The 13,109-nt window shown below is 43.0% G+C and overlaps 1 protein-coding gene across 3 annotated transcripts in view; it reads left to right on the top strand.

Annotated features, from left to right (window-relative positions):
* The window catches only part of larp1 (La ribonucleoprotein 1, translational regulator), a 53,699-nt gene extending 42,253 nt beyond the window's left edge, over positions 1 to 11,446 (top strand). For 2 of the 3 annotated variants that reach the window (XM_030438114.1, XM_030438112.1), the window contains 13 exons: positions 997 to 1,141; positions 1,230 to 1,404; positions 1,531 to 1,712; positions 2,383 to 2,481; positions 2,733 to 3,059; positions 5,183 to 5,306; positions 5,776 to 5,981; positions 6,104 to 6,210; positions 6,458 to 6,615; positions 6,737 to 6,881; positions 7,017 to 7,126; positions 7,288 to 7,415; positions 7,807 to 11,446. In XM_030438114.1, coding sequence (XP_030293974.1) covers positions 997 to 1,141; positions 1,230 to 1,404; positions 1,531 to 1,712; positions 2,383 to 2,481; positions 2,733 to 3,059; positions 5,183 to 5,306; positions 5,776 to 5,981; positions 6,104 to 6,210; positions 6,458 to 6,615; positions 6,737 to 6,881; positions 7,017 to 7,126; positions 7,288 to 7,415; positions 7,807 to 8,025 — 2,125 coding nt within the window. In that variant the 3' untranslated portion in view covers positions 8,026 to 11,446. The remainder of the gene's footprint in view (positions 1 to 996; positions 1,142 to 1,229; positions 1,405 to 1,530; positions 1,713 to 2,382; positions 2,482 to 2,732; positions 3,060 to 5,182; positions 5,307 to 5,775; positions 5,982 to 6,103; positions 6,211 to 6,457; positions 6,616 to 6,736; positions 6,882 to 7,016; positions 7,127 to 7,287; positions 7,416 to 7,806) is intronic. The other variant, XM_030438113.1, reaches the window with a different exon arrangement.
* The last annotated feature ends 1,663 nt before the right edge of the window (positions 11,447 to 13,109 follow it).

Genomic DNA, 13,109 nt, shown 5'->3' with positions numbered 1-13,109 from the left:
ATTTCCGGCATACCGACGTCTCGGATTTGCATCGCAATGGAGTTGGAAAAAAGTGTACCCTCTGAGGTGGCAAATTGGCGGACCAGAACAGACCCCCAATTTACCGCCCTCTGTCTAAATCTGTGGACCTGGCCGCGAAAAGTATAAACACGGCTATTAACTATGCAAACAAGGGCAGCCATGCACTGCAGGTACACTGTCAAACAGAAGTGCACAAGAAGAAGGTGCAGGCCATGGCACCCACACAGTGTAGCCAGCACCTTTCTTCCAAGCAGAGAGAGAGACAGCAACTTTTTCAAAACCCATATTCATCTTGTCAAAACACACTCTTTAAGGGCTTGCTTTTTTCATTCTGCAGCAGATTGCGCTAGTAAAGTTGTGCTGTTGCACATTTCATGAGAGAAGTTGTCAGTCTCATTTCTCATAATGTGACCATAGATAGACACTTCAACACCCCCCGGCCAGTGACACTGTCACCCCTTTTTACTCTGACGAGTTCGCAGGTCTGATAAATAAGAATATGCATCTCTACTGCATTTTGCATCTCACCCGTCAGTTTTGCAGTAAGTGTTGCGGGTAAAGACACGTAGTGTTGACACGGTAGATTTCTTTTGGCACCTAACTGAAGAAGCTTAACAGTTTCCTCGTGTGCACTCAGTGCCCCCTTCAGTTTAAATCTGTGTCAAGTTACTCCGAGACTTTGAAATCCTGTCAGATATTCTGCTCTGGATTAGTGGTTCCTTTTTTAAGGTATTTGGTTACATGTGAAACACTTGAAGTCGTTTTGCAGTGTTTTTACTGAGTGTTTTCTATCATATTAATGCAGCCCCGTGCTTTTCACTTCACTTAATTGTCTTTGTTTTGCTCACTTGTGTCTTGTTCTTGAGTTTGCATTAGATGAAGGGAGAAGTGAGAAAACCCCAGAGATCAGCAGATTTGTCAGAATATTCTGGATGATGTTGACCACGTGTTTCGCTGTCTCTCTGCCACCTCTAGTGAGTACTACTTCAGCCTGGACAACCTGGAGCGGGACTTCTTCCTGCGGAGGAAGATGGATCAGGAGGGCTTCTTGCCCGTCGCACTCGTCGCCAGTTTCCACAGAGTGCAGGCCCTCACCACTGACGTCAACCTCATTCTGGAAGTAAGCACATTTCTGTCACTGCCTGATTCATCTTATGTATTTCTGTCATCACACTGACTAACCAACTCACCATCATCTCCCCTGTCAGGCTTTGAAGGACAGTAAGGAAGTGGAAGTGATCGACATGAAGATCCGTCGTAAGGTGGACCCAGAGAAGTGGCCTCTGCCGGGCCTTAACATGCCAAACCAGACCCACACCGACTTCTCTCAGCTCATCAACTGCCCCGAGTTTGTCCCGAGACAGCTGACCGAGGAGCCCAGAGGTGAATCTTCCTCAAATCTACTTTAATGATCCACCTGATTTGACAACTGTCCAGATTAAAAATTATAATTTTTCTGCAAATAAACGCAATATTCGCTTTACGTCATCATATAAAATGTGTCTGCAGGGTCTCCCAGAGCCTCCACACCAGTAAAGCATAAGACCAAGACTGATTCAGACATCTCCAACCTCAAGACGATGCCCAAGGGCCTCTCCGCCAGCCTCCCCGACCTGGACTCTGAGTCCTGGATCGAGGTCAAGAAGAGACCCAGACCCTCCCCGGCCAGACCAAAGGTCAGCGCAGAGAAGGTGACATTCAGGACAACACACTCACCATTTTCAGTTTTCCATCCAATGACTTCACATGGACAACGATGCCATGTGGCCACTGGGAATTCTTGGTGACTTTATCATTTGATTTTAAAATAATAAAACAAAATAGATTTTTAAAAAATCAGCTTGAATCAAATTATCTTCCTAAATTAAACATATCAAGATTATTTCTGACATCTGATCTATAAATAGTTTAAGTATATGTTTGTATATGAATAGGTTTATAAATTAGTTATTATATATTTTGGTACTTTGATATTACAGTACAGTGAATTCAATCTTTGCACCTTTCTTTTTCTTCAGCATCAAACTACATTTAGATAATCACAATTTAGCCAGTGAGCTCTAACCTGCAGATGTGCTGTAGAAGTGATGAGCACTTCATGTCTCTTCTCTGACTAAATATCAATGAAGAGAACATTTTCACAACTCTGATCTCAGCATGAAGCCAAAACAAACGAACAAGAATTGCTTGAAAACTTGTGAGATAAAGACCTCAAACCTGTCATCATAAAATCACTCAAACTTGTCAAACGACATTTAGATAAGTTTACCATCTCTTCATCTTATTCTAAACTTTTCATGTCGGTGCGTCTCCTCCTACCTGTCTTAACATCTTTGCTCACCCTCTTCCTCCTCCATGTAGGCCCCCTCGTTGGAGCAGCGGAAGGAAAAGGACGACTTGGTTCGCTCCCCGCTGCCGCTGCCCGGCTCCTCGCCCTCCCCTGCGACCACAGGAAATAAGGTGAACAAGAAATTATGGTCAACTGTTTCATCAATCTAGAGCGAAACTTTTGAGTAATTTTCTTTTCTTTTTAGAGCTGCAGCTTATGTTTCTTATCTTTCTATTTTGTCGATTAGAGCTTAACTCTACTTGGTATCTAAAAATTGGACTAAAACTTGGATAATAAATTTCCAACAATAGCAGCAACTTCTCTAGATCCAAATAGTGAACACAGACAATCAGTTAATACTTTCCGATAAATGATGTTTCAGGAGGGAGCAGAGCAAGACGAACCTGAGGAGCTCGACTTCATGTTCGACGAGGAGATGGAGCAGATGGACGGGCGGCGTAACACCTTCACCGACTGGTCGGACGAAGAAACGGACGGCGAGATCGACGACCAGGACGTCAACAAGATCTTGATTGTGACGCAGACGCCGCCCTACCTGAGGAAGCACCCGGGCGGCGACCGCACGGGACACCACACGTCGCGCGCCAAGCTGTCCAGCGAGCTGGTCAAGGTGATCAACGACGGGCTCTTCTACTACGAGCAGGACCTGTGGGACGACACGTACGAGCCCGAGTACGCCACCATCAAGGTGAGGTCATGTTTTATTGAGGGATTACTTACCATCAAGGTGAAAGTGCTCTCTGTGAACGATCACTGCTGAGAGACTCTACGCCTTAAACACTCACTAATGAAACAGTTAAAATTCCCATGAAGTCAATATCATGTGTCATTCTATAGGTATTTTTGAAGGCATTTTAGCGTTTGTAACTTCCTGGAAATTCATCAGAAATATTGATGACTTGTCCTGCACTTGGGGGCTGATATACATTTTCGGGCTCATAAAAGCTTCCATAATTTTATGGATGTAAAGAAAGAGGAACGCTGCCATAGTGTTGCGTGGGATGTATCGAGTTTCCTGGTAGACAGGCAGCTTTGTTTGCGCTATGTAACGTTAGCAGCAGTTGGCTTACCTCCACACTGTATTTCCTGTCATCAAACTGGCCTTCTTCTTCTCTGGGGCTGCGTTCTGTCCCGAACGAGAGTCAGAACCAACCACTTGGCGCGTGGGGGGGATGGGGCAGGGCCTGATCTACATTCTGCACTATTGGCTGCTGCCTGTTTTTACAGGAATCGTGTAACTATGCCAAAGCAAATATTATCTTAATAGCAGTTTCATGGGGAGTTTAAGCAACATTTCTAGCGTAGGAACCAGAGACTAGGAACCTTTCTCTTCAGCTCAGGCACCAGGGTCTAAATTTAGTTCCAGGCATGATATTTTACCCCTAGTCTGTATGTCAGTGTGGAGTTACTACAAAAGCTGATTTTATAATAATGTTCGTGCTTCATGCAGCTTGTATTTGAATCCTTAAGAATTTATCAGCTCTCAGTTTTGAAATCTTTTATAAGCATGAAGTAACTGGCAACAGCTCAGCGAACCCAGTCAGCAAAAAGCAAGACAAACAACTTGTGGAGCGTGCATTTTTTGATTGATTTTTAATAATTTATTATTATTGTTGTTGTTATTATGACCTATTCACGGCTTTGTTTCCATAGTACAGCTGAAAACAGGAAATGGGATCAGAAATGTGGGTTTAGCACGCAGCAAAGGGTCACACAGGTTAGATTAGCCCAAAAGTCTTTGTTATTGTTTCGCACTGTTAAAGTGAGAACGTGACACAATTGATATTGATTTTATACAGAAAAACAAATAAGTGCTGCTATATGTAGTTGTTGAATTAAAGGGGGACAAATAGTATAAAAATCTGTGTGAGGGCTACTTATACAAAACAGAGCGATTCACTGCGTCACGTCAGAACTCGCCGCCGGCTCTTCTGACAGCTTCCACATTACGTCGCTGTCAGATTGGAGCTGTTTCTATCCAAGACCAGACGATGAGTCGATTTACTCCCCTTCGGTTGGAGCTGTTTCTGGACATGGAAACCCGACACAGAACAGAAAGTTTGCTTTGTTTTGTTGTCATCGCTGCCTATTGTAGCATTGTTGTGCTCATTGTGGGAGCTTCACGTGCTCGCCAGCACACGTCCAGCTGCGTGTGGAACAGAGGACGCTTGTTTATAAATAAACCCCCACATACAAGGCCTCGGCCTGAGGGGTCGAGCTGCAAGGGGGGAGGCAAAGATGGACGGCCGAAGATGCGAGGATACTTGGTGGAGGGACAGGATGAGCGTGAGTCGCGCATTTCCTGGAACTCGTTCACGAAACTTGTCGTGTGTTTTTTATAGAAAGATTTTAAAAACAGGAGAGCGGCAGTTACTGTTTTGTTATGAGGAGGTGTTCACTGTGGAAAGTTCAGGGTTTGTGTGGTGACGTAAAGCAGCCGGTTGGTGTCAGATCAGTAAGAGACGTCAACATGAGGGTGAAAAGAGTGTTTTTGGCAGCCATGTTTTGTTGCTACATCTCCATCTCCAGATTGATGCAGATCAGGTCGGTGTTGGAGTGTTAACGGCTTCTTTAAGTTTTTGGTACAGCCTGCAATTGTGTTTGTTATTTTTGTTTATTTAAAGGGCTGAAATTCACTTAAATGTCTCTTTATTTATGTCACGTATGTACATGTTTATTGATATCTTTAAAAGGCCTGAAAACCCTTTTTAATTATCTGTCATTAAGCAAAAATAAACTAAAAACCTCCAGGTATTTTCATACCAGAGTTGACATTATGATGCCTAATTTTCAATCTTTTCATTCTTACAGCAAGAGGTGGAGAACTTCAAGAAGGTCCACCTGATCAGCCGCGAACAGTTCGACTGCCTGACCCCTGAACCCCCCGTCGACCCCAACCAGGAAGTCCCTCCAGGACCCCCAAAACCCCAGCAGAGTAAGGACTCACAAACACACAAAATCACATAAAAGAAGAGAAACAAAAACAAATTGTGTTGTAGAGCACCAGCTCCCAACCTGCAGGTCTGGACCCCTCCACAGAACACAGAGATAATACTGAGAGACAATAGATGCATAAAATGAAAATGAATTCTGGACTTTTCTCTAATCTTTGATAGTTTCTTGTAATAACCAGTATAAAACTGGAGACTTGTGCCTCCAAAATTGAATCAAAACCCTGTTTTCTGATAGAAAACAAGGGTTTAAAAAAAAAAAATGGAAACCACTGCTAGAGTTTTTTAAAGTCTGTTTTAAGAAGTTTGTCCTCGTATTTCTCTTCTTACTGCACATTTTCTTTTCTATTCTTTGAATAGAATAAGACCTACTGAATAAAATTAGATAGAATTCATAGATGTAAGTAAAATACAATATTTGCGCATGTCTCATCTCTTCCCTCGTGTCCTCAGTCCCCACAGACGCTCTGGCGAACAAGCTGTTCGGTGCCCCTGAACCCTCCTCAATAGCTCGCTCGCTCCCCACTACCGTGCCTGACTCGCCCAACTACCGCAGTGCCCGGACGCCCCGCACGCCTCGCACGCCTCACAGGAAGGACCAGACCATGACGCCGCGCTTCTACCCGGTGGTGAAGGAAAGTCGACCCGTAGATGCCAAGGTATGATGGCTGCCGCGTGAGAACGGAACATTATCCTGTAGAGGATTAAAAACCACACTGAGTAACATTTTGAGCTGGTTATTGACCCACTAAACAGTTACATTTGCTCTGTGACTCTTCAGACACCCAGGAAGAGGAAGACCCGACACAGCTCCAACCCGCCCATGGAGTGTCACGTGGGCTGGGTGATGGACTCCAGAGAGCATCGCTCCCGTACTGCTTCCGTCAGGTGAGACTCGTCACTCTGAACTCTTCCTCTGGACTCTACCAAGACTGATATGAGCTGTTGAATATTACAAGATAGTATTTTTGGAACCATCAACTTTCTCCTTTTTGATGAAAACTCTGACAAGATGTAGAAACACGGCACATATCAAATAAAGAAAAACATCTAAATCATCAACATCTGCATTTTGTTTATTTTTGTGGTTGTTCTCACTCTCTATTCTCCGCCTCCACCCTCCTCCCCCCTTCAGCTCTAACGCCAGCCCATCAGAGGGCACCCCTGTCCTGGGTAACATCGGCTGCACGCCTCAGTCCCTCCCCAAGTTCCAGCACCCATCGCACGAGCTGCTCAAGGAGAACGGCTTCACGCAACACGTTTACCACAAGTACCGCCGGCGCTGCCTCAACGGTACAGACATGTCCACCTCTTCTTCTGTTGATCATTTGTTTTAAATATGAATAAATACTGTCTCTGTTCATCTTTTATTTGTAAGTAAACTCAATCTTTCTCCTCTCTCGACCAATCACAGAGCGTAAGCGGCTGGGAATCGGCCAATCCCAGGAGATGAACACACTGTTCCGCTTCTGGTCGTTTTTCCTGCGAGATCACTTCAACAGGAAGATGTACGAGGAGTTCAGACAGCTGGTGGTTGAGGACGGGAAGGAAGGATACAGGTAAGGGCCTTAAACAGGTGTTTACACAGCCATATGTTGGTTTGTATCTCAGCCAGGTTCAAATCCATTTCTCATCCATCCATTTTTGTGTTCAGTGTTCTCTAATTGTTTAATAAATTTGTGTTTGTGCCACAGGTACGGTTTAGAGTGCCTGTTCAGGTACTACAGCTACGGTCTGGAGAGGAAGTTCAGGCCAGACATCTTCAAGGACTTCCAGGAGGAGACCATGAAAGACTACGAGGCTGGTGAGAAGTCCTGAGAAACACATTGTGCACAGATCAGAGGAGACAAACCAACAAACTGTCGTTAAAACACGTTAAACATCTCCTCAGCTGGAAGCCCCCAGCGTCGGGCTCATCTGAAACACTGGATCTAACTTTGCTCTTTTTCTGTCTCGTGTCCTCAGGCCAGCTTTACGGACTGGAGAAGTTCTGGGCCTTCCTCAAATACTCCAAAGCCAAGACCCTGGAGATCGACCCCAAGCTGCAGGAGTGCCTGAGCAAGTTCAAACGTCTGGAGGACTTCAGAATCGATGTGAGTAGAATACTATTTGGTGAAGTGAAGAGAAAGTGGGGTCACTCAGTCGATAGACTTCTCCTGGAGACCGACGATTTCTCTGCCACTTTTTACGAGCATGATTGTTACAATCGATCAATTTCTGATGTTTTATTGAAATGTTAAACTAATTAACTATTTTCAAACGATGAAAACACTCAAACACTTGTCTAATTACAAGACAGTACTTAAAACAATGTTCACTAAGTTAAAGATAAGAACAACATTTATTGAAAACATTATTTGATTAATTTACAAGAGAACAGGTTGAGGAACTCGAGGGTCAAGATTGTGTTTTTGTTTGTAAAAGTTGTGCTTTAATAAAAACTGGCCTCCATCTGATCTCCACCCTGGTTATCTTTGCTTCCAGCCGCCTATGGAGGAAGGACGCCGCAGAAGACACTCATCCAGCGGGGACGGTCGCCGCCGGCACCCATCTCAGCCCTCCAGTCGGCCCCACAGCCAGGCGAGCTCCGGCCCCAGCCCCGCCCCCGCCGCCCAGGGCCTCGCAGCCAAGGATGATGCCAAACCCACCAGCCAGAGAGCCCCCGCCGCTGACCCCGCACCAGATGCCAAGACACTGAAATAACTCCACCAACGCGCCGGCCAACACGGATCAACTCAACCACGTCTGCAAGTCGCTGGTTCTCTCTGCGCCACAGGAGGGGGGAGGGGGGCGTCCAGCTCGTCATTCAAGCATGAGAATAATGTTTTGTTTTTTTTCCCCCCCAACGACAAATTTTCGATTGAGAAATGAGGAAGACAATTAGTACGGCTTATCAATTAGTTTTACCTTTTTTGAGGAAAAAAATTATTTTTCTTTTTTGTTTGTCTTAATGAGGCAAGAAACTGATGAGGTGTCAAACACTTTTTTTTCCTTTTACAATTCATTTCCAGTCCACACGGTGGATGGATTAGTGATGATTTACTACCCTGGAAATGAATTTTTTTTTTTTTTTTTTTTTTTTTTTTTTTTGCATTTCATGTCGACCCCCCTCTCTGTCACTGGGACCCCTCTTTGATCGTCACTGTCCTTGCTGGCTGAAAGATATTTGATTCCTCGCCCAGATCTCAGATTTATGATTATTATTTCTTCGGCATGTGGTGAGATTGCAGACTTGGAAATAGTTTGAACAACACTGAGCATCTGAAAGAGGAGGCCGTGCTGCTCCCGACATCCAACGGACCAAAGTGGTTTGAACCGAGCGACCGACACTTCCATCCGCAGAGCCCCCAGAGCTCTCAGTCAAAATATTTGATTTACTTCACGGCTGGACATCGAGGGGAAAATATCAAAGAACCAAATGATAAAAATAGAGAAAAAAAAAGACTTCTATGAATCCCTCAGTGTGGACACGATCATTGAAAGTTGCCTTATTTTAATGGTTTTACTGCTTCTAACTTGTGCCCGCCACCTTATTGTCGATTGTACAGCATTGAATTCACCCATATATCCGGTCACCGCTTCCAGCAGAGGCCACAAGGAGGCGCTCTGTCTGCCAAAACTGTTCTCCACCCTTCACTCCCCTCCGTCACCTTTTCTGAACTGTCTTCCAAGTGTCACTCGGTCTGTTACAAGTCCTGTAATTCTTCCTTGTGTTTGCAAGTCGTGGCTTTTTGTGCTGAAACATGTCAACCTGGTGGAAGGTCCTCCTCCTCCTCAAAAAAAAAAATAAAGATATAAACACTTCAGCGGGGTGGAGAGTTGGGAAGGGAGACGATCTTGCTCTGGGTGCTTCCTGACTTTCTCTCCCCCTCCCTCGCGCCGCATCCATCCGTTCATCCATCCGTTTCGACATCCATCCATCAGTTGACGACAGCGACGATCAGGACTGGAATCATCAAATCTGGATTACTTGAAGAAGAAGCGATGGTTACGAGGAGGGCCGTCGTGCTCTGTCGCAGGTGCTCTGGGTGGAGACGAGGCTCAGACATTTTTTGGACTTCACCGCTACACTGAAGTCCGCTCGGCCTCGGGCGCTCGCCACCTCTTCCCGTTTCACACACAGACACGCACACACAGACACGCACACACACACACACACACACACACACATACACACATCAGTCACAGGCACGGACACTGACGCAGGTACAGATGTAGCGGCGTGAACAAGCTGAAAGAAACACAACAAAAACACACTCAAAGCTCGAAGTCTTGCCTCGCTGTGGAGGAAAGTTCTACTCAGTCATCACACTTCCTACAGACAACAGTGTCGAGTACTGATGATATCAAACAGTGATTATTTTTCCTCCACTAATGTAAATGTGAATTTGACAGATGAAGAGAAGTGATTACAGCTCCCTGCTTCTTGTTTTGTTTATAGAACAGATGATATATTTGCCTTACACGTGTATGTACTCTTTAACTTTTTTTTTTTTTTAATGTTCTCATGATTATCTTTTAATGCTTTTTAATTTTTTGCAGTGTTTCTAGTGTCGTCGTCGTTGTTGTGATGGAGGTTTGTGTCAGGCTGTTAAAAAAAACAAAAATCTGGATTTACAGAAAAACGGGGACGGGATTCACAACACAAAAGGGAAAGTTGGCATCAGGTATTCAGTGCGAGGACTAAATCTGTTAAGCTGGGATTTCATGTTGAAATCAGTTAATTTGCTCTTTATTTCTTTTATGAAGATGTTTTTTTGCCAAGATGACAAAGCAGCTTTTGTTAAAATGACTGACTCGGATCGATTGTTAAATCTTCAGTGTCTCTCGATGAACACCGCCCGCAGAGTCTAAGAAATGCAGAGAAATGTTTTGATTTCGGGGTTCAAATTGAACAAGGAAATTCTGGAAAAAAAAGTCTTAATACACGTGTAGATATCCAGATGTTTAATGAAATGACCCACTTTCCGTTATCATACTGCAGTGTTTGTTTTTGGTCCTGAAGAACGAATCAAAGAGAAAAAGCCTGACAAATTCTCTATAAAACTGTTACGTCTGTATTTTTTTGTTCGAGTCTCGGTCCTGAGGAGGCAGATTTCACATTGTCCTGTCAGTGTTCCTCTTCTTTCAGTTTTCTTCCTCTAAAAATCCACAATTTTTTGGAAAACATGAAAATGCAAAGCAAAGCTGTACTTTTTTTTTTTTTTTATTATTTTATTTTATTTCCTGTTTGTTGGTTTATCTTCAGGGAGATTTGGATCAGAGGCTTCACAGTTGATGCATCAAAGTGTTTACTGGAGGTTTAAAGACAGAAAAACAAGAGCTACAAAGTATTCAGACAAGGAAAAAAAAAAAAAAACTCGCGCATTTCCCAAAAACCAGCGAAGCCTTTGATCGGGGAGAGCTGGTGTGTGTGGCTGCAGACATGACAGACTGCCACTAGGGGGCCTTCTACCTGGGGACAGTCTCATTGATCCCTCCCCTCTAATGTGATCATCACCTGTCACCGGACATTTGGGTGGATTTCAGGTGTGTTGGGAGTTTTCAGCCTTTCGTCTATCAGCATGGAACTGCTGCTAGCTGTCCAAACAAACTGTAGGGGGCGCCGCAGCCTCCGCTCGGCAGTTTTACACGGACTGGGCCAGCTGTGGCCGGACACTGGAGAGATGAGTGATGGACGTGGAAATGGAGGAAGGAGCAGGAGAGAGAGAGAGGAGAGAAAAGATCCCAGCTGGGGTTTGTGATGTCGCTCAGAGGATTATGGCTGGTTATGATGTCTGGAGACTGAATTTAAAAAAAGACAAAAAAAAGGACAAAATTCCATAAAGCCATATGAATAAGATATAACTGTGTATGAACCATTACAATAGTTCATTACATTACAATATCCTAGGCTTGTCATGAGGAAAAAAAGATGAAAATAAGGAAAAAAGGAACAAAAAAAATATATAAAATGGAAAAATGTAAAATACTTGAATGAGATCTTGTATGATAACATTTAATATTCATAATATCTGCTTTGTAGGCTGATGTGATTCGCTATTAGTGTTATTTGTAATTTGTAGTAATTATGCTTTTCCTTAATAAAGAAAAAAAAACACAAAACGGACAAAAAAACCTCAAACGACGTCTTCTGCCTGATTATTTCCATCGTGTGTGTGTGTGTGTGTGTGTGTGTGTGTGTGTGACAGACTTCAGATCAGTACGACCTGACTCTGACATGGAAATTATCTTATCTGCAACCAAAGTTTAGACAAGTGATCGTCCTGCTGGTGATGAAGGTGTTGTGGGATGAGTTTTTGAACTTTGTGCAGCGGCAACACTTATTTAGTCCACTGAATAAAACATGTTGCATGGCTTCAATCTCCTTCGTCATCGCTGTGATCTCGTCTTCTAAAGAGTCTGATTTCCTCTTTTCATCCATGGCTATTTCTGACTAAACCCTGAGAAGTGCCGGCATTATGTAAGGAAATCAGAAGACGGGCAGGTTCCTTCTGGTTAAGCTGATCGGAGATTTAGTGCTCACAGGTGCGTAAGTTACAAATGGGATTCATAAAATCTGCTTAAAGCCTGTAGAATTTATACAAAGTGGGCAGAATGTCAACAGAGAAACTGCTAACGATAGCTGCTGTTAGCTGGGTAGCTCAGTTAGCCGTGCAGCTAGTGGTACGGCCCGGGAGCTCTGGGACAAATATAAGAACATTTTTATAAACATGGCCACTGTTTGCTAGTTAGTTTAGCTTCATATGAAGACATCCATATATCGATGGAGGTTTTGTTTTCAAGGATTTCTTTCCTACAAATGTGATGATATGGATCCTTTTTTTTTGTTGTGTTAAAGCCTCTTACTCCAGAAGTTCAGTTCAGTTGTTGGTCAATGAAACCAATTTGCATTTGTATTATAATCCAATAATTTATTGGTTTAATCAATAATATACAGAAGTCCTGAGCAGCAAGTGACAACATTTTTTAAGTCTGATCTACATCATTTTCTCCTGTGTTTGACTTGGGAACTATTGGAGAAAGGTTTTTTTTTTTTTTCTGGGACACTATTTTATCTATTTTTTTCTAAGGTGTGAAACCTGTCAGGATTGTTTGTGTTGTTTTTAATTGTGTGAAACTGAGTGATAAAATGTTGGGAGAAAACATTCAGTCCTATAGAACATCTGGCCGTGGTGCTCTTCAGCCTCTTCAGGTCAAAACGAGTGTTACAAAATAAAACACAGAAAAAAAAAAAAAAATTTGTCTGACAAAACTTTTATTCACTCAGTTTCACACATGCAAGAATATATGTTCCCCTGAAACTGTTCTTATTTTTTTCATCGGATTTCATACATTAATGTTTCTATTTTCTTTGTTTCTACGGATGGAAAAATAAAAGATTTGGGGGGAAAAAATCAGGAAGAAGAATAAAGTTTCTTTTTCCAGGAGAATTGTTTTTAAGTACATGTGTGAAACTGACTGGATAAATGAGTTTTGGCAGGAGAACGGCTTTTTCTTTCATTTGTGTGGCTTTTTAGTCCTATTTACAAAAAATGAAAAAATCTCCTGAAATATTTTCAATTCACTTGGTTCCTTACATGCAATTTTCCTTTTTCTCATCCTGGGATAAAATACATTCTCCTGGAAAAATATTTTTTTGCTCGGTTTCGCACATGAGAGCCTCTGTGTGTATTTTTTCCCCCAGGAGAACAAAAACATGAATTATCAGAATAAAAAAAAATTATCAGAACCCTTTTTTGTACTCTTTTTCGCAAAAAATGTCTTGTCGTGCTGGAAAAAAATTT

Source organism: Sparus aurata, chromosome 13 (genome assembly GCF_900880675.1).
Source record: "Sparus aurata chromosome 13, fSpaAur1.1, whole genome shotgun sequence".
Classification (NCBI taxonomy): domain Eukaryota; kingdom Metazoa; phylum Chordata; class Actinopteri; order Spariformes; family Sparidae; genus Sparus; species Sparus aurata.
This window is presented reverse-complemented; position numbering and strand designations above follow the sequence as displayed.